General features: G+C 44.6%; 1 protein-coding gene across 1 annotated transcript; it reads left to right on the top strand.

Moving 5' to 3' along the window:
* The first annotated feature begins 1,501 nt into the window (after window positions 1-1,501).
* Window positions 1,502-26,339, top strand: jag1b (jagged canonical Notch ligand 1b). The gene is made up of 26 exons (XM_075476704.1): window positions 1,502-1,851; window positions 2,104-2,409; window positions 8,729-8,780; window positions 11,083-11,340; window positions 11,633-11,693; window positions 13,671-13,801; window positions 13,902-14,021; window positions 15,290-15,403; window positions 15,495-15,608; window positions 15,693-15,806; window positions 16,259-16,305; window positions 16,754-16,927; window positions 17,319-17,469; window positions 18,207-18,371; window positions 18,468-18,581; window positions 18,691-18,804; window positions 18,937-19,050; window positions 19,425-19,541; window positions 20,241-20,268; window positions 20,633-20,718; window positions 21,312-21,425; window positions 21,518-21,627; window positions 22,553-22,792; window positions 23,371-23,502; window positions 23,759-23,900; window positions 24,410-26,339. The coding sequence occupies exons 1-26, from the start codon at window positions 1,795-1,797 to the stop codon at window positions 24,883-24,885; spliced, it is 3,651 nt and encodes a 1,216-aa protein (XP_075332819.1). The 5' UTR covers window positions 1,502-1,794; the 3' UTR covers window positions 24,886-26,339.
* The last annotated feature ends 525 nt before the right edge of the window (window positions 26,340-26,864 follow it).

The following is a 26,864-nucleotide window of genomic DNA, read 5'->3' as shown; positions in this document are numbered from 1 at the left end:
CTTAGGCAGGCGGGAAGGAAGTTGCATCTTTCATCTAGAAGTTCAACCACAGGAAATGTGACATTTAAACATTGACGGCAGTGATTTAAAATGGTGGTGTGGGGGGGGGGGGGCGGGCACTTAGATGTTTTCCTCCTTGAGAATGAATGCAACATTTTTCATCAGTACTGCTTAAAAACAAGAAAAATCCATGCTGAACATGCTTGCCTAAAGATAAGATCAAGTGTTAAGCGTTCCTGTTGCAGCAAAAACAATTAAATACACCCTGTTTGAAAAATTTTAGACCTCTCTCCTTATCAGATGCAAATGCATATATCTGAGACATGCGACACCCTCATAAACTGCTATAAAGTGTGATGATGAAACATTGCATTGTAACTGATTGATTTGCTCCCTCACTATGCAATGTTTCCAACTGTGTTTCCTTGATTGTGACCCATTGAATGACCTGTGTAATTGGTTTGCACAAATCACTAACGACAGGGGCAGAGGAGGTTCCCATCCCTCATATGAATGTGTGAGTGTGTGTGTCTAAGTTACTGATCTAGCTCATAGATTATCTTCAGAGATACACCTGGCCACAATTATCCTATGACACCAAAAGGCGCATTTCTGTGACCACATTAACATAAACTGTATGTTGATGCTGTGAATCTGGTCAGCGGGGATTTCATTCAAACTAATGTCCATCTTAGCGGTACAATATGTTTTGGCCATAGACAGCAGGTTAGTTGCTAGAAATGGCTAGTGATTTAATATGTGTTACATTCTTCAGGCAGCCATAAAACCTGCAGGTCTGTCGACACTGCCGCAATTTTGTGCTCCCTCATGATAGGTGTCAACATTCAGTTTGAATTTTTATTGACATTCAGAGAAAAAATAGCTTTTTTCTTTTTTTTTTACTAGAAAAATACGTTTAACATTCTGAGATACTGAGCATTTTTCTACGGTGGAATTGCGTGCTCTCCAAGGCTTTTCTAACATAACACACTTTTTGAATATGCCCTTGGCTCAGCACTGGCCTTGATGCAAGCTCTTTTTGCAGTCCAGATGATTTAGTATGCCTCTTAATGGAACAAAGCTCGAAGAATAAACCCCAACTAAACTCGGTCTATTCCACCTTTAAAAAGCTGACATAAATCTTTATGAGGTAAAATTACAGGAAAAATTGTGGTGAGGGCAGTATGCAATAATGCAAGATGTAGAAAGAAACAATCTCTTAAAAGAGGGGTGGGGTATGAATTGAGCCATGCCTGAAAATATAATTCATTTTTGTTTAGGTTTGTGGTTGTGAGGAGTTATGTGCATCAATATGACTTCAGGTCATAGAATATTTCCACTTTTATTTTCCACCGCAGCCCCGCCATAAAGTTCTTTAAACCAATCTTGAGTGAGTGTATGATTATCCTCATAACAGGAGAGGGGCGGGCTCACTGAGATGCGCTCATGAATATGAAGGCTGGGGGCCCCGCAGACACTCCCTCTCCACTGAACTTGTGTAGCCCAGCTCCAGCTCGGACCCGCAGTCAGTCAGCAGTGGGCTCGGCCGCCGCATGGCTACCGTGTAAACTTACTTCAGCAACAAGTGGAGACTGTCGGATAACGGAGAAGAGCAGACGCTCGGAGTGGTTGAGGGACATACAGGGAAGAGCTCTTCTATGCATCGGGAACCCGTGCTCCGCTAATCAAAGTGTTGTTTTCCCCACTCGTGCATGTTTATACCAGAGGACAGCTCTGGTGCCGTGTGTCGGCCGGACAACTAGTACAAACGAGTGGCAACAGCAGTCCGGAGGCATGATTTTGAGACGGGGCTCAGTCGTTGCTGCCTTTTTACTCTGCTTTCTTGTGAAGGTATGTGGACCAGTCGGGCGAAAATAGCGGGAAAGGTCACACGGTTCAGCCGTGCGCGACTGGACCGTGATTGCATGTTTCTCCTTGTACACGGCTATGCTAACACAACATGTAACCGTGTCTCACGCGCAATTGTGCCCACGGTCTGCATGCTTGCAAGGGCTTGATAATGTGGAGTGGGGAAACTTTTTCTCTGTGTGTGTGTGTCAAGTTCAAAGTTTTCCACTGCATTCACTGTTGTGTCTCCAACAGGTGTCGGAGGGATCGGGACAATTCGAGTTGCAGATCGTATCGATGCACAATGTGAACGGAGAGCTGCTGAACGGCATGTGTTGTGATGGCACACGGAACACGGCGGATAGGAAGTGCGCACGGGACGAGTGCGATACGTTTTTTAAAGTTTGTCTGAAGGAATACCAGTCCAGGGTTTCTGCTGCAGGGCCCTGCAGCTTCGGAATGGGATCTACGCCTGTCCTCGGAGGGAATACGTTTTCTTTCAGTAACTCTGTCAAGAATGACAAGTCCAGGATAGTTTTGCCCTTCAGTTTTGCCTGGCCGGTGAGTGGACCTATTTTCTTAAAAGGGAAAAAAAAAGAAAGAAAGAAATGGTGTCATGACGCGCATCTCCAAACCAAATAAAGAGAGAAAATGTCTGTTTGCATGGTAGTTATGTGCAATTACTGCCTGTCAATCACCTTTAACCCCCCCTCAAGAAAAGTGCAAAGAAAGCACAACAAACAAGTTTCTCTCTCGGTACTTTTTTCCCTTCTCTTTAGATACCCCCCTTGTCTCCTCATTATCTGCGCTATTTTACCAGGTGCAGGTATTTTCCCCTCAGCGGGACTTGTCCATCAGGGTAGGTTTTAGGATGTTAAACTATACTTTGCCAATCATCACGGTTGAGCTGTGGAAATTTGGCTCGGGGATAAGTGAGAAATCAAGAAATGGTGCCAAGAATGTGATTGGAAGGTAATTTAAACCATCAGACACCCGTCGTTATGCTTAAAGATAAAATATTACTAGAGATCAGTTGGGATCTTGTGTAAGTGAGTGGAGTACAAATGTCTATCATGAACAAATTTTTTTTATTTTTTTTTGCCTTTCTTGGCTTGAGTCAACAGAACTTGTTATGAAAAGTTGGGGGAGCTTAATTTTTTTTATTTTATTTCCCCCTCCTCTTCTGTGGCCACTGGTGTTTCACAGTACAGCAACTCCAGAGTGAAAACCAACTTTCTGGTTTCTTTAAATGTCAGCTCTTCTTCCCAGGGTAAATAAATGGGCCTGACGGGCCTGTGGGAGTGTTGGAGCTCTGTGTGAGAGAGATGATTTGCCATGCTGGAGCACATTTCTGTGTAGTGAAGAGAAAAAAAAAAAAAAGAAAAAAAGGACTGTGCACAGACTGACTGGCCCCACAGCTTGGGCCGCAAACTCCTCCACTGTGCCTGATAGCTGAAAGGCACAGTCCGCTAGTATGTGTGTGTCCAATTACATCAAGGCTATTTTTTACTTCAATCTCGATGGAAGTTCTTGTTATAATATTGAGCGTTGTCCAGAAAAGTGAAAAAATTGGACAGTAATTTGTGGCTTTTTTGTTTTAGTCCCCCCCCATGGTTCATTTGTGTGTATGTTACCTGTGGGGCAGAACAGATGATTTAGTTTGCAGACTCCCCGTGAGCTGCCCAGTTCAATGCCCAGTTCATGTTGTCTGTTATTTTTTAGATTTGTACTCCACTTAGACACTGGCGCCTCACATTTTTTATTTTTTTTATTTTTTATTCTTCAGTATTTAATAACAAAGACTTCTGTTTATGTTCAAGCAATGGCAACACTAAGTCGGCATGAACCCTTGCAGCCAGACTCGTTTCATCTTACTGGTTGGAAATCAGTCCCATTTGCTGAATGGGCATGTGCTGCTATTGATGAGGAAATTGGTGCCGTGTTGAATTTGAAGACTCATTTAGTCCCTTACATTCCAGCACACATCGCTTTAAACCAGCGAAGGCTGTTCGGGGCATGTTAGGAGCTCCAGATTGACAGAAATATCCAAACCTTCAAATTAGATCAGATGATAAATGGATAAATCGGATAACTGCTTCAATGCAACTCAATTGTGCAAAAGGATTTGAATTGGGAAAGACCAGATTCTCTCATCCTTCACTTCAAGTGCTTTACTTCAGTGCACATTAACAATTGTCAGGTTAGGTATGATATCATTCTTTGTCCTTTTCATCAGTTGATTGGCTGTTGTGGACAGATGGCAGTGTGGTGCAATTGGGTTGTTGGGTACTCAGAGTTCATGAAGCCCTCCCCCTCCCCTTCCCTTCATCCTCTCTTGTGAGCTGCATGAAGTTGGCCTCTTGTCCAGGCCAAGGGCTTTGTTTAAGTCACGCTCGGTTGGACCCCAGGCATTTCATCGCTTTAACCTTGCCACCCACGGTAACTGCGGCACTTAATGAGGCTACACATATATGCTTAGATCAGGTAGGGCAAGAGCCAGGCGTCCAGCTGAAGTGTGAGTGAGCTGGTATTTTAGAGCCTTGTATAGGTCCATAATGTCTGCTTCGTGCTTTTATTGCATAGAGGAGTGAGGGCCCAACTCCACTGGCCCTCGCAGCCTATCAACCAGGGACAATAGTTTGCCTACAGTGAGGATTACAGAGCATAATGGAGGCAATGCAGCTGTAATGCCAGTGCAGGGCAAGCAACAGGAAGCAGTTGTCATAGACTCAGCAGTGATGAAGCTGGCTCTGAGGCGAACTGTGACCTTGCCTGTGACTGTTACCACCTGAAAAAGGAAAGAGGATTGATTTAGCTGTCCCAGAGACGCAGCTCTCGTACTGTCAGAACTTAACTTGCCAACTCCTCTTTTTTTTCTTTTTCTTTTTTCCTTCAGCAGTTTCTGTCCTTTTATCTCAGGTTTCTCTGATCTTGCACCTTAATTGCCTGATCCAACTGTGCCTAAACTAAAAGGCATAATTATCCTCCCTCCTTCCTTTAAACACAAAGCTGTCGCGTCTCTTAGACGTGAGATGTGTTCATATCCGCATGATTGATTTTTGTTAACAGGTCAGAGTAGTCTGAGAACTTGAATCAGGTGTGTCACAGAACAATAGTCAGCTCAGCCTTGATGATAAGTGCTGCTGCTTGTGCTGGGAGAAATGACATGTTTGTTTTAAATAGTCAGTTTTGATGTGGCAGTTAGTGCAAATTACTCAAGTGAAAGAGGGAAAGAAATGTACGCTTTCCCCCCTCCCTACCTCACCCTGTCCTCCTTTTATATGGGGTACTTGCAGTGCTTTGTTGGTGTGACATTACATAATGGCTTCTGATGCTTTACTGCTCATCAGGCTTGTCTTAAAGCTCCATAAAAGCGTGTTTTTCTTCCCTTAATGATTAGTGAGATTACTGCTTGTTCAGTTAAATGTTCAATGCGACTTTCATCCCTGGTTTCGGGTTCATGTTTTGATCTTGTTTGCTTTGCTAGAAATCTGTTTGCCGTGTCTTTGTTTTAGTTGGCAAAAGGTGAGATTCTTTGGCTGGGGTGAGGATTTGGTTGGTGTACCTTTTACAGGATATTTGATAAGCTGTTGATTGTACAACAGTATTTCTCAAACTCTTGTTGAGATGGTAATCTCTTGGGGAAACAAAAACATTCCTTCCTTTTTTCGTGGCTTTGAAGGTGATCGCGAGAGTTGGCGTTTTGTGACAATTTGGGTTTTTACTGCAAATAGGGTGTGATACTACGGTCCGAATCATTGGTCAAACTGCAGGTTGATACTATAGAAGTGACTGGTTTAGGAAAGCTGATACAGAGGGTCAACATATCTTTGACCGCACTGTTGACATTTCCTCTGTGCTGAGTGAAGGCCGAGACCGGTCTAATCTGCTGCGCCTCGCCTTTATGTCAACCTTTGGCTTCTGCCTGTTATTCCATGAGACATAGCTCTTGTTTTTTTATTTTGTTATATTCCCTGGAACATCAGATGGGTCACTTGTCAGTGGAGGACAGAGTAAGAGTGTATGTTTGGAAAATTCCCCTTCTGAGAGGATTCAGCAGTGTTCTTTGGCAAATAAGTGTGATTTAACTGGAATAGATATTTATTGCCTATGTTGCTTGTCTGTTGCACAGTGTCTGCTTGGCGAGGAAAGATAAGGAGACATATGGCCACACTTATTACACACAGGGATGTGTGTAGCTGAGAAAGGAAAGAGAGGGAGAAAGGGAGTGTGTTCTCTGTAGTTCAAAGAAGTAGTGAGTCAGCTGGGAGCCTGGGAAAAGTGAACCTGGCAGTGGCAGACGGTTCCAAGTTGATAAGAGGCAAGGAGTTATGGCGTGTTAGTGAATGAGCAGTCGGGCAACGTCTCACCCTCTGTCGGCCGTTATTTTGTCTAAATAAAAAATGAACGTCCTAAAAATGGTGAGGCAACTTGTGAGATCGAGTCATTCTGACATTATATGTGACAAGAATTCCTCAGTATAGGGGCTGCTGTGGTGTTAGGTTATGGCTTGGCTGTCGTTATTTTTTACATTTTGGACTAATACATGATCAGTCTGGTAATGTGGATTACAAGGCTGAAGTCGCCTCTGTCGAGGCAAATCTAAGTCATGCAAAGATTTTGGTGTGTTTTTGTGTTCCTGTACGCGTGCCTTTTAATGTATTAAGACGTCAAGGCGCCCTCTAAACATGGTGAGAGGTGCACTGGAAGGAACTGGCCAGTGACCTTTTAATGGACAGTCTACTACAGAATGGGATCTCCCACTGCCCTGTCGGTTCTGGACGCCGTGTGAAATTTCATCGTGAAGCAGGTGAATCTGGCTTTATTTTTTTCCCTTTTCTTTTGTCTTTCCCCAGTTGGCTGGGATCCTGCGCTCTTCTTGGTGTAACTTCCAGTAAACTGATTGTGCAAAGCAAAAACAAGACGTCATATTTCACAGATCACTGAAGGGTGACCTACCTGAAGCACGTCTAATAGTCATAAACTCAACAGTTTAATGTCGCAATGATGACTTTATGCAAAACGGATGGAACTCCCACTGATTTTTGCATTTGAGTTCCCATTTTTAGGATGAGGTCAGGTCAGTACTTGTGACTACACTGCCAGCGAGTTATTTCAGTTCGTGAGCCCTAAAGGTTTCATAGAGGTTATAGAGGGTTCAAAAGTCATGCAGTAAAATTTGAGGGCCATTGTTTTTGTCTTGAAAATTAGTCCTCTAACAGTAAGTAAGCTGAAAGACTAAAACCCTCTTGAAGCTGCGTCAAGCATTTGGCACAAGAGGTGAAACACCTAAGCATTAATGTGATGCTTATTGCCTAAAGGGAAGCCAGCAGACTAGTTTTTGCTGGAAGAATTACTTTCTGTAGGTTAGGCTGAGATAGTAGATGATTGAGATAGAAGTGATTTCAACCAGTTGTGATTGAGAATATACCGTGAGGTCTGTTGCTGATGAGCACCGTATTCAAATAATAGCTGCCCTGATTGCAGTGAAAAACTGGCAGGGAATGTGACAAATGTCTCCTGGAAAGATGGAAAATTGAATGCCTGAGAAAGCAAGGTGAAGCCGTGAAATGGGAGGGAGGGGGTGGCGGGCGGCTTTAGGAGTGAGTCATACATCTTTCTTTCTTTGTGTGGAAAGAGAGCAGGGGTTTTCCTTTGAGCAGGTTAGTTTACCATGAAGTCATTGCTGCAAAGAGGGTCCGAGTGGCACTGCCAAATTTCTGAAATGCCTCAATGCAGGAGCTGCGAGAATATGACGGGCGGTATTCGAGTGGTTGTTAGAGCATGTTTCTTTGCGTTGCCATTCCATTTTCTCTGTGACCCTGTTGTGTGCACTTGCAAACACATTAGTTCCCTCGTGACTGCAGCACAGGGCAGGGTGAATGTGTAAGCTGATATTGGTGTGAGCGCTACCGACCCTGAATCGGACAAAGCGTTTTTGGGAGTGCTGAAATCTAGATGGGCTCTTTGGTGTGTAGCACTCTTTTAAGTCTCTCTCATTCTCCCCTTTCCCATTTTGTTGCTTTTCATACACTGCCGTCCATATTGCCTTCAGCAGTGTCCTAAAAGACTTCTGCCTGGACTATCGTCAGCATTTGTGGCATCATGTCAGAAGTTGAAATCCCCATACACACACACAGGACTAACAGTGAGTTCTCTCAGAACGCTGGAAATACTCACTCACTTCTTACATTTTATAAACGTGTGGAAAAAACCGTCTCTGAATGGCAACATTGCAGTGGCTAATATGAAAACATAAGCTTGGCCTTGCAGTGTCAAGTATCCTCTTCCATGTGCATTTCTACATATTCTTGTCTTTACTTAAAAAAATAAGATAAAATTAAAAAAAAAAAAAAAGTCCTGTGCTGCTTTTTGGTGCCATACCAGACCACCGGCCATGTGTCTGCCAATTGTTGATAGACCTTTGCACCACCACAGGCTTATCCTCTTTTAATCAGATCAACTGAGCCATTGTTGAAAGTTCACTCCAGATTTTGTTCAAGGCTTTGTCGTAAGCTAGCTGAGAGGAAGATGGAACGTCACTGGCAAGACGGGTGAGGTCATGGGAAATGGGGAAAGTTCTGCATTTGGAGTCTTTTTTTTTTTTTTTCTTCCTGAGGCTTTAATTATTGAAAATGATACATTTCTAAAGAAAAAAAGTTAATCATTTGGTGTCAACATCAGATCTGACTGATGTTATACAAACAGGACTCCATTAGTTCTGTTATAAACAAAGATACGTGTGAAGGTTTCACGGGTACTAAAACAAAAGACTGTTATCGTGATATTTGAATGGTAATGTTTTGTTTTATGATGCAGTGAACCTGCCACGATACTGTTATTCACTAATGCTCCTTTTTATCTGTATCATTTCCCTCAGAGATCCTACACTTTGATCGTTGAGGCCTGGGACTTCAACAATGAAACCAGTGGTGAGTATTTGTCCTCATCTGGCATCTCCATCTTGCCCTCTTTACTGTTTCTCCCCACTTCCTTGTGTCAGAGCCTGTCAGGAGTTATGTTGAATGTCAGGACAGGAAGTTTATTCTTCCTGAACGCCCTCCCGCTCTCTTCCACAAGGTCCACGGGGCGTACATGTGTGTATGAGTGTGTGCGTCTCTGTTTAAAGTGTGCTGACAGGTGCCTGAGAGGGAGAGAAGGAATTTTTTGGGAGGCAAGGGAGAAGAAGGTGAGGTAGAGGAGGGGAGAAGAGAGGAGAGGCTTTCTGCCTCCACCAGCCTATAAAAATGTTTTTATTTGGCCGATGACTGATGGCAGGTGCTGCCAGCTAGAGTCGAGGTCACAATGTCTCACTGTCAGTGAGGCGTGAAACACAGAGTTCATCCAGACCCTGCAGCCTGGCGCTGCGACCAGCCTGTAGTCACCATGCAGGGGGCTGAGGCTTCTGAGCTCTGGTCTTGTTGGTGTAAGTTCCCTCTGGCACAGGTGAGCTCTGAGCGTTTGCAGTGGAAGACTTTTAGTCTGTTTGTTTTGTTTTGTTTTTTCCCCCTCATGAGCGTGGAAATAACACCGCGATAACGTCATGCTGAATCTGAAATCCTACTTCTGGCTGGTTGGTGGCGAGGTTGGCGACAGCATGGTGATCCCAGATAAGGGCAGGGGCCCGTCCCGAGCTTGTTTATGTCTGTTTGAGCTCAATAAGGTTTCGGTCTTTTCTGCTGCATTTGCCATTCCCCAGAGAACTATTAGGACGCTGGTGTGAAAAGCCCCTTGAATGTACACTCAGTGGTGGTTAAGCCTTCCCTGAGCTCCACCAGGTTGGGTCACAGCTCCACTTGCTTCATATGTTGTGACTGTCCTAATGGAGATTTAAACAGATTCTTCATCAAAATAAATGCTTAGCTTTATGTAAATTTACAAGTGAAAGTATTTTCAAAATTTTAGTGTTGGAGAGAAAACGATGCTTTTAGGCGGCTTGTACAAGTTTAGATTTGTTTTCAAAATTTTAGAGGGGTCATGCTTGAGAATCAAATTCACTGAATAGAGTTTGTTTGATTTATGTGTAGCTCCAGGCAGCAGGTAGCAAGGGTCTGCTACTCCTGACACTGCAGGCCAGCAGTCGGTAGAGAAATGCCACACCGCTAAACTCTGGATTCCAGACTGCTGCGAAATGTTACTGGGTGCTGCGATTTCAGAGCACTGCCACGACCTGCTCCCCTCTTCATACCCGCCATCGCACAGTAAATAAATGACAGCACCATCCCCCTCTGCATTGCATTGCATCATACTACACAGAGGAGTGATTCGCCTCGCGGTCAGCCACCTCTGCTCATGTGAGCCACAGTAAATAATGACTGACATATTTTTCATTCTCTCCCAGGTGGAAGATTTAGACATTGAGTAGTGAGTGCTCCATGTACGAGCGAATAGGCAGTGCTAATGTGCGGGGCTTGTGAGTAGACAGCGTAGTGTCTGGAGATCGGGCTGAGCATGTTTGCTCAGTTCGAGTGTGTTTGCTCTGTGTGTGTGAAGCTCATTACAGCCCTTGGCTCCGGTCCTTGCCCGTTTGACAGAGCTGTGACCTCTTTGTGTTTGACAAGAAAATAAGTCTGGTTCTGGGTCGAAGTCTGTGTGTATTTTACAATCACAACATGGGCTGTGTCTTTGCTTTACATCTGAAGTGTAGATGGGTCCTTCTCAGTGTATGAAAGTGTTGACTTCAATACCATTTTGACTGCTGTTAACAAAAATGCATATGAAAAAGGCAGGAAAAAAGTGCTGATGGCACGCTGGCGGGCCTCCCAGCAGTGACTGTGGCATCACACTGTAATTTATGGCGACTGCGGTTCTTTCCTCGCCTGAGCAGATGCAGAGAGCAGCATCAGAGACCAGCTTTATCCTCGGGCTGTAAAGCTCAGAAACAGAAAGTTGGACAGGGAGCGTGAGAAAAAAAGCAGTTAAAAGTGCTCATTACAGGCATCCTTTTCCTTTTTTCTGCATTTCCTCCTTGTACTTTTCTTCCTCTTCAGCACACATAGTTGCCTTAATTACATATAATCTGCTATCTCCGAGATCTTCTGCAATTTGTGTCAGAATTTTTGGGGCATTTTTGGGTTCCCAATTTATGATCAAGGACATTGCAACACCCAAACTTATGTTGTAGGATGTTGCACTCCCCTAGTCCCTCAAACACTTGATAAACACTAACATGGTAAATGGGGCAGGGTATTTAATTTAAAGATGCGTTTGAACGTTTCTAAATTGATGTTTTAGGTGCAGATGGGAAGTTGATAGAGAAAGCCTCTCATTCTGCAATGATCAACCCCAGCCCACACTGGAAGAAGCTGACTCACAACGGACCTGTTGCCCAGTTTGAGTACCAATTCCGCGTCAGCTGTGATGAGCACTACTACGGCTTCGGCTGCAACAAGTTTTGTCGGCCCCGAGATGAGTTCTTTGGGCATTACACGTGTGACTACAATGGAAACAAAACCTGTCTGGAAGGCTGGTCTGGACCTGACTGCAACACGGGTAAGCCCTTCTGAGGTGGCAGCATGCACTCATGAAACACTTCACTTTTGGAAATACTTATGAGACAGCATCTTCAGACTTCAGTATTTATGACTGTGAACGAGTGTTCTCAACGTACCCAGCCAGACTGCAATCTGTCTGTTTCATGATCTGCATTGAAAGACACTTTGTTTCTGAACCCTCACTGCATTTTTTTTTTTCCCCTAAATTTTTTTTATTTTTTTTTTTGTTTAGCTTTGGGGATGAGGAATCTAATTATCTTGCAGTAAAGCTGATTTTCTTTTCCTTCTAGCTATATGTCAGCAGGGCTGCAGCACTGAACATGGATCGTGTAAGGAGCCAGGTGGATGCAAGTAAGTGGCCAGAGCTGCGTTTTTGGCAGACGTGGTTTGTTCGAGTTGTCATGGAAGGATGGTGCCAGAAGCCTGTGGTGTGGATTGTTCAGATCTGTAGGGATTGTGTCCAAGCAACAGTTCTGTCATGGCACTGATCCTTTCTTCTACTTGTTTTTTTTTTTTTGGCCAAAACACTATCAGTATCTGGGCTTTAACAGAGATGCAGTCTGAGCTGCTTGTAAATCTCTTGTAGTGGTTTTGACCAGGGCTGTCATTCTGCGCAAAAGAGAGGCTCGACTGCCACAATCCAATGTGGAGAAAACACGACCAACGCTCTAATGAGGCAAGCGTTATCAGTCAAATCGTGTGTAGCGTTCGGATGAGCCTTAAAGTGTATTGTTTATGTAGCTAATGGCTTCCTAATGCTGTTTATGCACACAGCCAGAGGAAAAGCCAGGCACAGATGGATATCAGAGCTGGGGCATTGTGTGCCGTAAGAGTTGAATCTCATGGAGGAGGCCCCTGCGCTAACTCTTCCCACAGTTCAGGCATTGGTTGCTTTTTCAGTTGTCTGATTTGGCCACGAATCAAGCGTAGGGATGATATATATTTTTTCTCATTTTGTGCTGCAGCTTTGTTGTTTTTCCCAAGCTTTGGACTTGATCAGATTTCATGTAAGAGCTTGTGTGGCTGCTGGCAGAACAAGCAGTTGAGTCGGGTTAGTCCCGGCACAGGTGTAGCTAAGTTTAAAGCTCAGGGTTTATCCTTTATTTAACAAGCACTCCAAGTAAGTGCTTGTACCATTGCAGTCAATGATCAGTTTCCCACCAGTGGGTTGTTGCAGTGTGTTTAACAACAGCAGTACACAGCAACGCTGGCTGCAGAGAAGGACCTGTGTCACCACAGCTAATCATGTGTCTCTGCTTTTTCCTCAGCCTCAGTCAGTCTCCTCCGGTTTTAAGTGAGACTCAGCTTTCATTGTTGTTAACGGAGTAATAGAAATTTGGGATCCTGCTGGTGATTCCTGCTCCACTTCTCATGGAAGGGATTAGCGCACTGTTAAAAACGGCCCCTTTAATCACAAACTGAGGTTTACTTAAGCACCACGTTTATTTTTACAGTCCGTCCGTTTCTCGAGGCTAATCAGTGCGCCGCTCCCCCCAGAGGGACTCTGTGTTTCCTGTCGCTGGGCTCCACAGCAGCAACTGTATCACCACTTCGCCACCTCTAAGGAGCAGACTTATCAGGCCGGATTGCTGTCTTAATTATGGAGCCGAGCAAATAAAGGGCAGCATTATCAGTGTAATTATGGACCTGGACATTTTAGTGGTCAGCAAGCTGTCCTCTCCTCCTCTGCCTTGGGGCACAAGCCTGAATACTGACTCATGGGAACCAGGGCGAGCAGCAGTGTAACAGCCACGATGAGGGCTGAACACTCATCTGTGCAAGAATGTCGCCACTGTCAAGCCGCAGGCACAGTGTCGTTAAAGGGAGCGTCTGGCCACATGCTAATGTTAGCTGTGCTAAAGGTCCCATTGGAACTGTAATTTAGAGTTTTGTTATGTTTTTTTTTTTTTTATATATATGTTTGGTCGAATGCTAAATCCTCCCGTTTTGCTTGTACCCAAGTATTGTTAAAAAGCTGTTGCATAAACACGCTGCTGCTTAAAATGAGTGTGTGGGCTTTAAAGATTCAGCCCAGTTGTGAGGGCAAGAAAACTGCCTCTTTGTTTAGTTTTCGCAGCTCCATGCTGCATATGCTGATGTTTAGCTCATTAAATTCAGATTATCGCTACTTTGCTTGTGAAGGAATCTGAAATAAGTGGAGGATTAAGATATTCACATGTTCAGATACCACAGGGATTATCTGGGTTTGTTGTAATGGTTGTGAATTTGCTTGAATGTTCTGCATGTGTTGCTGATGCTTGTGTTTGCTTATTGTTTGGAACTTGTATCCTATGTTTTGCTGATGGCGTGGCTCTGTGTGTGTTGCAGGTGTCTGTATGGCTGGCAGGGCCAGTACTGTGACAAGTGTGCCCCCCACCCGGGATGTGTACACGGCACCTGTGTAGAGCCGTGGCAGTGTCTGTGCGACACCAACTGGGGTGGCCACCTTTGCGACAAAGGTTAATTTTGCTTTCCTTATTTCGGTTGCAGTTACAGTCGGAGCAACCTATGTTGTGTCTGGACAAACTAAAACTGTGTAAAACACCCCCCCACACACAGATCTGAACTACTGCGGGACTCACCAGCCATGCTTGCATGGAGGGACGTGCATCAACACAGGACCAGACAAGTATCAGTGTACCTGCGCTGAGGGTTACTCGGGAACAAACTGTGAGAGAGGTGAGTGTTAAGAGGACATTTAGTAAGCATAAAAGTGAACGACGCCATTTGTGCACCATTGTTTGTTTTCTCTTAATTTTTGGATCAGTTATAAAAGGGTTTAGCTTTGTCGCTCTGCCTTGGTGCTTTTTTTTTTTTTCTTGTTTGGTTGGCTGAGCTGCTCTAGGAATCCCTGTAATCTCATCCTTTAATTTCAAAAGCAAGTCTATATATACTTAAAGTAAGATTTGTTCTCAAGGGCTTTTGAAACCATGTTTGCAGTTACAATTAGTGGGAAGGTTCTGGGCTCACTGAGCTTGCAGGCAAAAGGTCAGAGGTGCCTTGAGTTTGTAATCAGAGGAGGTGATAACTCGCAATAATCTGTTTCCACTCGAGTGTAAGTGGGCCCCCCCAAGTCAGGTAATCCACCGGTTTGATCTTCAGAGGCCGGTCATCTCTTTGCTCCTTCGGACTGATGGGTGTGGTGCTGAGGTTCAGCTGTTGCAAACACTTACCGTAGAGATGATGTTTTTTTTTCCTCATTAAATCTGAGCCGCGCAGGGTGCTGACAGCTTAACTGCAGAGATGTCAGGAAACCATGCCCTCTGCAACGGGAGGTCTGCCGACCAGGGGATGCGTCAGGCTATTGTAACACAGAGGCCCCACAGTCCAGCGCTGTACCCCCCCCATGGCATACCAAGAGGCATCCACTGATCACCTTCACTAGCCTAGTTGTTCCTTGAGTGAATCATTCATTTTTGATTCATTTGGGACCCACTCATCCTGAACTCGTCCTTAAAGGAGAAACTGCCAGGCCGAGGCTGCCCCTCTCCCGCCGCTCTCTCATCTCGTGCCGCCTCCCAAAAAAAGAATGGCGGGGAGTCACAGGGAAGTCACGGTGCATTGGTCAGGTCAACATAGCATGAAAGATCATTTCCTGGTGGTGTGGTGTGCCGGGGCGGGAAATGAGAGTGAGATAGTGGGAGATTTATTTTTTTTTTTTTCTTTTAGGCGGGCTTTTGGAGCAGGGAAAGATGGGGTTTTGTTAGTGGGTGAGGAAAGGAGTCGAGCCCTGGATGTTTTGTGGTAACAAAGTGGAACTGCACAGAGGAGTGAGGTCATCCACAGCTGAGACTCGGAAGCTTTCCATTCCGCTCTGCGGCGGGACCTATTCACACAAAAGCCACTTGAAAATCAACGTTTTATTTTTTTCGTTGTTTTTTTTAATTGATTCATTTAATTTAATTGTGTGAGTATCATAAATTGGCAATTCCTTGTCCATCTCTTAGCGGAACACGCCTGTCTCTCCAATCCGTGTTCTAATGGAGGAAGCTGTTCAGAAACCAGTCAAGGCTATGAGTGCCAGTGTGCGCCGGGATGGAGCGGCCCCTCCTGCACTATCAGTAAGATTGCACCGAACCTGCACCCACTGAATGTCAACACCCTCATAGATAATGTTATTTCAATTAACATGACTTCACCTCTCTTGCACAGATGTGGACGACTGCTCTTCGAATCCCTGTAACCATGGAGGTTCTTGCCAGGATCTCGTTAATGGCTACAAGTGTCAGTGTCCTTCACAGTGGACCGGGAAGACATGTCTAATAGGTGGGGTAGCCAGCCCTTTCCCACCATTCCATGCCTGTCAACTGTCTGTGCACATTCCACTTACCCCCTCTGTCCCTCATCTAGATGCCAATGAATGCGATAGCAAGCCCTGTGTCAATGCCAACTCATGCCGCAACCTGATTGGTGGATACTTCTGCGAGTGCCTCCCTGGTTGGAAGGGGCAGAACTGTGACATCAGTGAGTTGAAAGCTGCAGCTGTGGAGCAGGACACATGTTCAGCTCCTGCTTTCCTTATTCATGTATTTCCATTCCATCAGTTCATGCCAAACGAAAGCTGTGACATGAAAGCGTAAAGCAAACCATTTGTTTTTGTTCAGTCTTTTCCTGCAGTGTAAATTTGTCTGCTGTGTGATTATTAGACCTGTGTGTGGCCAAGGCTGCGGTGATTAGGGGTGGCTCCAAACAATCCCAGCTCTAGTTTCGCTTGGCAGCAGACAGGATTGCTCAATACTCTGTTTTGCACTGATTTTTCAGCCGCATTATCCAACTCTTGCACTGGATTCTCTAGCTCCAACAATGTTTTTAAAGGCCCCTAGCACTGGAAACATACAGCGCAGACTTGTTTTCAAAGACAGACTCTTTAGTCAAGCTGTTCAGAATTAATCCTCAGATTTGTTTTTCCCATGCAGACATAAACGACTGCAAGGACCAGTGCCAGAATGGGGGAACTTGCAAGGTAGGTGACGGATCAAACTTCATCTAGCTTTATCGGGTATCACTGCTTTGTTTGCCAGCTTGTTTGTTTGTTTTATTGCGTCTCTTTGTCTGTGCCAGAGACATTTACAGTGGTTATATAAATAGCTGCTGTAAACTGTTCTCTCCAAACCAGCAGTGGAATTGTTGCGGAATTCTTCTGAAATCAAATCTGAGAGAAATGGCTTCAGAGGGGTTTCTCAGGGAAGGACACACAAGTTTCATGACCACACTAGATTGAATTACCATAAACATTATTGTGTTGAGCCACTGCCAGGAAAATGTGCTGAAATAATTGCAGAGCTGTGATAATACCCCCGCCCTCCAGTCCCCTTCATCTTCTTCCCTGGTTTGACAGTTATTGTTTAGACTCTACTCTTCTAAAGTTAATCAAATATGTGGTTGTGATGAGGTGGATTTGTCTTTCTCAGGACTTGGTAAACAGCTATCGCTGCGTGTGTCCCCCCGGCTTCGCCGGCGAGCACTGTGAGAGGGACATCGATGAGTGCGCAAGCTCGCCATGTCTGAATGGCGGCCGCTGCCAGGACGAAGTGAATGGCTTCCACTGCCTGTGTCTGGCGGGCTTCTCAGGAAATCTTTGCCAGGTGAGATGCATGATTAAGCACCCATGCAAGTGTCCTTCCTTCTATCAGTCAGCATCTTAAGCCTCTCTGCTTGGACTGCTGTATCTTCGGATTTGTTGTAAAGTTTTCCTGCCCCACCCTGTTGTTCCACAGTCCTTCTTTTTAAAATGGAGTGCTTTGTTGAAGCTGTTCCTGGCTGCAGTGGGATGCATTCCTCAGCGCTGAAGCCCAGACTCAGAGGACGGCTCCTATGTCTCTGCCTTGTTTTTCCCCTTCCTCCCAGCGCTGTGCGTGTGTTGTTTCCTGGCACGGCCTGTAGGGAGGATGCTGTGGGTTTTGCTCTGTTTTCTGTAGAAGAAACTATGTTGGCTATCAGGTTCACCGCTCTCTATTCAATACCTTTCTCCCCTAGCTGGATATTGATTACTGCTCACCCAACCCGTGCCAGAATGGAGCGTCCTGCTACAACAGGGAAACAGACTACTATTGCGCTTGCCCAGAGGATTACGAGGGCAAAAACTGCTCTCATCTGAAAGACCACTGTCGCACCACCACTTGTAAAGGTAACTCGCCTGCTTGCAATATGCACACATTTTTTCCAGAGGGCCTCTGAAAGATGATCCGTGTAGCTTGCTGCAGTAAAAGACTGAATAAGCCTAGGTTTTTACCCATATTTTCCCATGAGGGCAATACCTGTATTTTAGTTTCATGCAATTAACTTTTTTTGGCCAAGGTGAGCAGGTTTGATGACTGCCCCCTCCTTGCTCTCTTGAATAAAGCTTTTCCAATGATTCTCCACTCTTCTAAATTCCCTGAAAATCTGGCAAAAGACTGATGGCGCTGTGTGTGTTCTTGGTCATGACTTGGTGGGCTACCTCTTCTTTTCCTCCTCAATGAATGTGCACATTTTTCTGTGAGTGTGTATGTCTAATTGAGTGAGAGGACCAACCACAGAGTCAGATAGATGGTGAGATCCTCTCTGCTCTTGGCAAGAATTAAGTGATTACAGGGGAGCAAATTCACCCAGTTCACTTAACCTGATCAGACAGGGGGAAAGGAGGGGGTTTTAGTGCTCAGTGAAAAAAAACAAAAAAAAACTAAATCACTCTAAATTGCTTATGAAAGCATAACAGCTTATTGCTGTTTCTCCTATCATTTTTTTCCCCTCCCCAGTTCTAATCCTGGGATCTGTAAAGGCTCCTCTCTCCTTTCTCTCTCTTTTTGTGCCACTTTGCGATGCCAATCCTTCCGTATTACTTGGATTTGGAGTTGGTCTTTAACGTGGCTCCCCTCTCTGCAGTGATTGACAGCTGCACTGTCGCCGTGGCATCCAACAGTACACCAGGAGGAGAGCGTTACATTTCCTCAAATGTGTGTGGACCTCACGGTCGCTGTCGGAGCCAAGCTGGGGGCCAGTTCAGCTGCGAGTGCCAGGAAGGCTTCAGAGGCACCTACTGCCACGAGAGTAAGGCCCGGCTCATCTCACACACACCATACACAACACAGGAAGGCCCGCCTGATTAGCACAATCTCACGCTCTTGTCTTTCACTGAAATGTCAGACATCAACGACTGTGAGAGCAACCCTTGCCACAATGGAGGCACCTGCATTGACAAAGTCAGCGTGTACCAGTGCATCTGCGGCGACGGCTGGGAGGGCGACCACTGCGAGATCAGTGAGTTCCCTCATAACACAACCAAATCCATGTCTTGACAAAAAATGTCTTGTTTGATCGTGTATTTGATATGACACACATAAATCACCCCCCCATCTAATGTATCCAGACATTGATGACTGCAGCACCAACCCCTGTCATAATGGAGGGACGTGTCGAGACCTGGTGACGGATTTCTTTTGTGAATGCAAAAATGGCTGGAAGGGAAAAACCTGCCACTCCCGTAAGAGCCTTTTATCTTTTTTCTTTCCACACCCGTTTTGTCTGTCCGTGCAGGCTTATGGTATGCGCTGATGGCTGTATTTCATTATCTGTCACCTTAAAGAAACTCTAAGATTCTTAATGCTCCATCCAGGTGAGAGTCAGTGTGATGGAGCCACGTGCAACAATGGAGGTACCTGTCACGATGAGGGCGACACTTTCCAGTGCAAGTGTTCCCCGGGTTGGGAGGGTACGACGTGTAACATAGGTGAGTCATGTGGTCAGAGCAGTTTACTCTGTTTCATATTTACACATACACAGAAGATCGCTTGGTTCTGACTTATCTCAGATATTAATCTGATCCGTCAGATCTGTGAGATTTTTATCCTTTCACTCTGTCAGCGCTCCCTTCTCTCTCCCTTGCCCATTTCGCCATCTTATCCGAGTGCTGACAGATATCCGCTTAAAATCCCTCATTGCACATCAAAGTGGTGGAATGTGGGAAGGGGGTGGGGGGGTCTCTGGAGTCTCAAAGAGCAAAGTCAGCATTCGTATTGTGATGTTTAAGATATGCGATTGCATTTCTGATCGTGTTGGGAAAGCTCACTAAGAGTTTTTCTTCTTTTTTTCCTTCTTTTGCAGCCAAAAACTCGAGTTGTCTCCCTAACCCCTGTGAGAATGGAGGTACCTGTGTGGTGAAGGGAGAGTCCTTCACCTGCGTCTGCAAGGAAGGCTGGGAGGGACCCACATGCACCCAGAGTAAGTGGAGCGGATAAAGATGGACAGTTATTGCTATTAAATGATAAAAACCCACGCTACGCAGTGCAGAGGGGAAGTCCTGCATCTGTTTGAAACGGACTCTCTCGTCATCTTTTGATCTGTAGCTTTTTTTTTTTCCTTTTGAATCTCTCTCCCCTTGCTGGCTGCTGCTGGCCATGAGATGAGAAAGCGAAGGAGGAGGGAGAAAAGGGCTCAGGAAAGTGGAGACAGATGTTTCTTCCCCTTTCTTCTAGTCCAACACACAAACACCCCTCCCACCCCCCCTTGTCGTTACATTCCTGTCCAAACAGTGTCATGTCTGCTTGTTCTACAGCCCTCCTCCATTTTTGCCCAACTTTCTCGGGTCCCTGACCCTTACGAGCGTTCTCCAAAAGTTCCTCGTGTAACTATTGCATGTGAGGGAGAAACGGCAGAGGTGTATGTTGATGGTGGTGGAGAAAACTGGAACACATTTTTTTAGATGGATTTGAACTTGGTGTCAAAAATAAGGCTGAGTAATCGGGTAGTGCGGAGTCCTGGCCTGACTGGCCTACCGCACCTGTACACACAAGCTTAGACTTGCTCTTTGCTGTCATTTGCTCTGAACAGTCCTACGTGCGAAAGGGAAAATAAAACACACTCACTACTTTTTGTCTCTCCCTCCCTTTCTCTGTTTTAATTTTTTTTTCTCTTTTTCAGATACCAACGACTGCAGTCCCCACCCATGGTAAGTGCAAGCCAAACATTTCCTGTAGATTTCGACAGATGTAAACAAGCTGCACCTCCCGTGTTCCTCACCTGCATGCTTTCTCTGCTGAGAACTGGGCAAACGCCCTTCCCTGTCTGTCATTCCTGAGATGCAATCGGCTAACCCTGTTTTGGGAACTCCCACATGTGTCTCCTGATTCAACCAAACACGGCTGCAGCTGACTTCCAAACCCTATCCTACTTGTCCAATAAAAATAATAGAACTGGTTTGCTTTGTTGTTCTTGAAAAACTGTCGTAATGTTGTCTGGTGAGAAAATTTCACCTGAAATGTTTTCCAGTTTATAAAACAAGCATCCAAAGATACAAATTCTCTCTTCTGCAGCTACAACAGTGGAACCTGTGTTGATGGGGATAACTGGTACCGCTGCGAGTGCGCTCCTGGCTTCGCGGGCCCAGACTGTCGGATCAGTGAGTATTAGCCCTTTCACCAGTTCCTCCCCAATCCCAGAAAGTTTGAGCCAGAAAGTTACTGTGCCCAGTCTGCAGGACCCTCAGTCCAATTGGAAGGTCTAGTTGGCTAATTATCTGCACGTCGGGCCTCATGCCAAGCAGAGCCATTCCGTTGTCACTTCAGCAGGCCGTGCTGCTGTCCCCGGGGTAAACCAGCTTAGCAGGCCAGCATCTAATCAGCCATGCTCTCTGACACTGATTACACAGATTGTTTTTCCTCTTAAAGGCTTTCATATGGCCACATTCTTTCCCATTGCACACCCTTTGTTCTGCTAAATCCAGCCTGCATACCTGCTAATGACGCTGTGTTTTTATGAAAACTACAAGGGAGCAAAAACGTCCAGCCAAGGCTGATTTTAAAGCATGTTTGCTTGTTTCTTATTAGCTTGTGTGTATGCCCTGTTCAAATGACACATGATCTCTGTGAATGTAGCCATAGAATTAGATTTGTGTGCTGATTTGCTTAACCCAATATTTGAATTCAGTCTGGCTGTGCTCTTTATTCCATGAAGAAACAATTTCTTTGCCGTTGTGCCTCTCCTCTCTGACAGATATTAATGAGTGCCAGTCCTCTCCGTGCGCCTCGGGCTCCACCTGTGTGGATGAGATAAACGGATACCGCTGCCTGTGTCCACCAGACAGGAGTGGACCCCACTGTCAAGAAAGTAAGACTTCACAAGATGATTAAAGAAGAATCCACACACAGCAAACTTATGTCTTGTGTATATTTCTAACACCATGATTCTTTTTTCGGCAGTGACAAAAAAACATTGCTCCGTTAATGGACACGTCGCCACTGATGGAACCGCTTGGGATGAAGACTGCAACACCTGCCAATGCTCCAATGGGAAAGTTGTATGCACAAAGGTACGTCTGAACGAAGCCTTCCTGCACTAAGCGTAGAGGCATTGCAAAAATTCATAGTGTTCATAATACTCTGTGCAGCGGAGAAGTGCATGATATCACTGTTGACAAATGCGAGACTAGCTGTTGAGAACCTCGGACAAAATGGGTTTTTGATTCGGCCGTTTCATTCGCGGTTGTTCTTTGTAGAGCGTTCTAGGGCCCCTACAACACTGTGTTGTGCACGTGTGTCGGTGGAGTTGGTTTGGAAGTGTCAAATTCTATGCAGGGATGATGCAGGTTTATTTATTTATTTTTTTTAAAAACAAACACTAGCGCTGTGAGGAAAAAAACAAACGTGTCGAATGCCATTTCAGAATCTCCCACAGTCACACTGAGTGAGTTTAAAATTGGATGATTTACAGCTGCAGCTTGAGGTGGTGTTATCATGCTCATCTAACCACCAGTTGAACAATGGTGCCTTACTGCTGCAGCTCATGGGGTGAAAAATGATCCGGTTTTGTAAGTTACACTGTTGGCTACCGTTTTTGTCACAGCCTGATTATTTTTTTTTGTTTTTATTTTTTTTTTTTCCTGTGTTTTTCCAAACGGGAGCTCATGTGTTTAGTGCAGCATAAAGCACATCTTGTGGCACGTGTTGGGGAGGGGGAAAAAAATCTGTGCCAGACAACAAATGCATTTATTTATTTATTTTTACTGTCCCCGTTTGCGGCTCAGAATAAATGGACAAATGCATAAAAAAGAAACGTCAAAGAATAGAAATAGTTGAAACTGGCAAATGCCAAAAAAATTACGTTAATTGTCTGGAGGGGAAAAGGGTGCGGCAGGTTATTTTCTAATACCTGCATGATATTTAAAAAGAATGATAAGTGATCCAGTGAAAGAAACCTGAGCATTATCGTCAATACTACTATGTTTTCCTTTGCAGATGTGGTGTGGTCCTAGGTCATGCAAACTGGGTGCCAAAGGTCGAGGTGGGTGTCCTCCGGGCCAGAGCTGCCTCACCCTCAGGGAAGGCCACTGCTTTGTGAAGCCCTGCCTCGAGCTCGGAGAGTGCTGGCACTCCAAAAATCCCCAGCCTCCCATCAAATGTCACCCCAGCTCCTGTTACCAGGACAACAGCTGCGCCAACATCACCTTCACGTTGAACAAGGAGATCATGCCCTCGGTGAGTTACCTTGGCACCGGGGTGGAGGAGATTGAATTAACAGTTTTTTGGGAAATTTTTCATGCCTCTCCTCCCACATTGCTCATAAATTAATTGGAGCAGTAAACTGTGAAAGATCATGTTTTAGAGGAGACCTTTGAAGAATTCAGTCATGCATTTAATGTGATTCATCCATGTGGAATGTGGTGTATTGCTCATCTCATTGTAACATTTACTGTATCTTATCTATTTATCTAAGTTTCCGTGTTCCCGAGAATCTTGATTTTTGCAACTCATCCCTTTTTTTTTTTTTTTTCTTAACTCGACCACATAGAAAGATTAAATTTAGGAAATTACGGACTCTAGCTTAACAAGAACACTGTCGACTCGGTCACCACACAGAATGTTCACTCGCCAGTTGCCTAACAAGCATCACAGCAGATGGTGACAAGCACATGAGCCTGTGCTCTTTAATCTAAATCAGGTGGATTTCAGCCAGATAGGATGTTGAACCTACTGCCAAAATGCAAACTTAGCACTCCGCTTTTAGTCTCGATCCATATGTGTTAACATTTGCTTCGTCTCCTCTTGGTGTGCAGGGATTGACTGTGGAGGCAGTGTGTAAGCAGCTGAGGAACTTGAACGTAGTTAAGAATTTCTCCTTGGAGCATTCTGTGTCCATAACCTGTGACCCGTCATTCTCAGCCAGCAACGAGATCCATGTCTGCATTGTAAGCAACTCCTCCCACTCTCAGTCTTGCCATGTGTTTCTCTATTGATGCATACTCAGAAAAAAATCCCTTTGATTTATAGCTTGCAGCATGCATTCCTAATACATAAAGATGCTTTAATGGGATATGTGATGGATTTAGGTTTGGTTGTTTGTGTCATCAGTTGGCAGCAAGTAAACATAATTTATTGCAGACAAGATGGAACTTGAGCATAAACAAATAGATTTTAAACCTTTTCTTTTTTTTATTGATCTAGTCTACTGAAGACCATCGCTCAGACCGCAGTCCCATTAAAGAGATCACGGACAGGATTATCGACTTGGTTAGCAAACGCAACGGGAACAACACCATCATCTCCGCCATCACTGAAGTGCGTGTGCCAAGCTCAACCAAAACTGGTAAGCACCAAATCAATCTTTTCCAGACTTGCACACACTTGCGTGAGTAGATCTGGGTGGGAGGATTGTTTTGGGGTTGTTTTTTTCCCTCAAAGATCAGTGGAGATGGAGCCAAGCCCTCAATATGACAGGAAAGCAGAGTACCAAAGGAAAATGTGTTTACATTAACATTATTTCCTTATCCTCCACACCACATGGACTGCCCCCTCACATGTCAGTTGAGACAGAGCTTTAACACGATCAGGCCAGGATTTTGGAGGGAGGAGCAGAGCAGTTTGGCCACGTGGCTTTAGATTGGCTTGTGTTTGAAAATTGGCTACTGCCATTGTCAAGCAGAAGCAGCCTCTTTCTCTGCTCAGAGGCCAGGTTGTACGAGCAAAAGTTTACTAGAGGTTCAGAAGGCGTGACGTGGTAATGCAATACATGCTGTTTTATGTTGGGACTATATCTGGAAGTCAGCTCTTCAGAACATGGCATCTTTTTGACATGTGATTGTCTTCTTCCACCAGACTACCTTGTGCCCCTCCTCAGCTCCGTCTTTATTGTCATCTGGGTCCTGGTGCTGGTGTCTATTTTGCTGTGGTGCATGCGACGCCGGCGGAAACAGAGCAGCCACAACGGGACATCTGCGACCGGCTCCGAGGATAACACAACCAACAATGTGCGGGAGCAGCTTAACCAGATCAAGAACCCTATAGAGAAACACGTAGGCCTCACGGTGGCCATCAAAGACTATGAAAACAAGAACTCCATCATTGCCAAAATAAGGACAAATCATCCCGAGGGGGATGAGGACGACAAGGAGAGGCACTTACAGAAGAGCCGCTTTGCCAAACAGCCAGCATACACACTGGTGGAGAGGGACGAGAAGGCGCCCGTCTCCAATCCCAACTCAACATCCAAGCATCCGAATTGGACTAATAAACAGGACAACAGAGACTTGGAGACGGCAAACAGCATAAATAGGATGGACTACATTGTATAGCAGACAGCTGTGTTGCTGTGCAACCAAGCCTTATGCCTTCACACCCAGGTGGTGGGTGACACCGGGGAGCTTTGGCATGCGTAGTTAGTAAACGACCATGTCAGCTGTGACCCCACAGTATTTTCAGATATTCCCCGTGTTAATTTAAGTTTTGACAAGCTGGCTTACACTGGCAGTGACAGTTGCTTTGGTTGGCTGGAAACACAAGGCACTGGTCTACATTTCACTTTAGAACTACTCTCAAAAGTGTCCTCCTGTGCATTTCATTTCCCTTTTTTTTTTTTTTTTTTTTTAAATTCAGTGGACACATGGAAGCCGCTCCTGGTGTAATTGTTGTACAATGACTAAAACTGTTCGACGTGTTCAACACTAGAGCTAATTATTTTTTAGTTTGTGCTTGAATTCCTTCTAGTTCTATTTGGAGAAAGTGCCTTTCAGCTTTAGACTTCAGCAACTGTCAAACAAGAAAAAAAAAGATCCACTTTATTATTTATTTTTTATTTTTGCGGGGGAGGGGAGGGAGAAGAAAAGGGTTCGATGTCAGCAGTTGCTGCCAATATGAAGAATTTATGTGACAATTTAGAACATGTAGATATGTACATTTTTTTTTTATTAATCATTGTGTATATTTGATTTATTAACTTAATAATCAAGAGCCTTAAGATATCATTCCTTTTTATTTATATGTCCTGTCTAGTTTGAAGGTTTTGATAGCTGCGCAAGCCTACCATTTCTTTCATTGACTAAATTTCTTTTTCTCCAATTAATTCAATAAAGGCCAAATTTAAAAGAAATTTTCAGAGGACAAAAGATGGGCACTTTTGGCCTGACAGATTTTTTTTTTTTTTGTTTGTTTTCCAGTACATTTGACATTTCATTATTTGTTGCCAGGACCTTAATTGAAGGCAAGTGAGGTTAGGACGACAAAGGTTCGCGGCTGCTGCAAGGGTTGGACATGGTGGCAGACATATTGCTTGTCACTAATGGATAAATACTTAAGGGAACAAAAATTCTTCAGCAGCATCAGTTCAACTCTTTGACATATTGTAAACGCTATCAAAATCCACTTGCAAGGCAAGACGCATCCACATGACACACCAGAATTCCCATCTGCTTTAGTCAGCATAATATCATAAGCTAGACCAATGAGTACTTGAACAGTAAGGGGGCAATGGGAACACTGTTGCTCGGATAAAATACACTGCCTTGCTCTGCTCCATTCAACTTTGTTTCTTTTTTTTTTTTTTTTAAGGAAAAAACAAAAATGAGGCTCTTAAAAGACATGTTTTATCTCATTTGCTAAACCCTTTGAGATCATGGCAACATTTCGTCCTGTTTTTGACTTTTGTGTTATGAACTTGAGAATTCTGTGTTGATCTGGCAATATATTTTTGAAAGTCATATTTATTAAATATTTTGTATGAAAAGAGAATTAAAGTCGTCTTTGTTCTGGAGAGTGGGTGAAGAGTCTGTCTGTCACGCATCAGGCCAAACATGTCAGAGCACATGAAAGCTTTCTCAGGCAGCTGCCGTGGGAACGAGCAGGAGAGACATAGACTCGAGCGATGTCCCTGTTCAAATATGTTTACAGCTAATTGTATTGTAGCTAGCCGTCCTTGTATTAAGTCAATACCAGAGATAAAAATACCCTCATGCCTCATGATCCTGAGACAATGTTTCCCTTGTTGGTCTGGTTTAAGTACCAAGCCTTCTTTAAAACCTCTAACTAGCCAAACTGAGAAGCATACACTGTAGAATTTAGAACAAACTGTCCTTCAGAATCTGTTTGACATGATTAAAGGCAAGGCAGTGGATTAACGACACCCCCTGAAGATGACGATTAAACATTTGGACCAAATACACTAATCTACCATATTGTCTTGATAAGAACGGAATAAGCTCCCGGTACTGACTCATCTCAGGTTACGACTGCTCAAACTGCTGTTGGACAGACCTCACTGTCAAACTGCCACAAGCGT

The sequence above is a fragment of the Odontesthes bonariensis genome, chromosome 2 (assembly GCF_027942865.1).
Source record: "Odontesthes bonariensis isolate fOdoBon6 chromosome 2, fOdoBon6.hap1, whole genome shotgun sequence".
Classification (NCBI taxonomy): Eukaryota; Metazoa; Chordata; class Actinopteri; order Atheriniformes; family Atherinopsidae; genus Odontesthes; species Odontesthes bonariensis.
The sequence above is the reverse complement of the archived record's forward strand: the minus strand, read 5'-3'. Positions and strand labels throughout refer to the sequence as shown.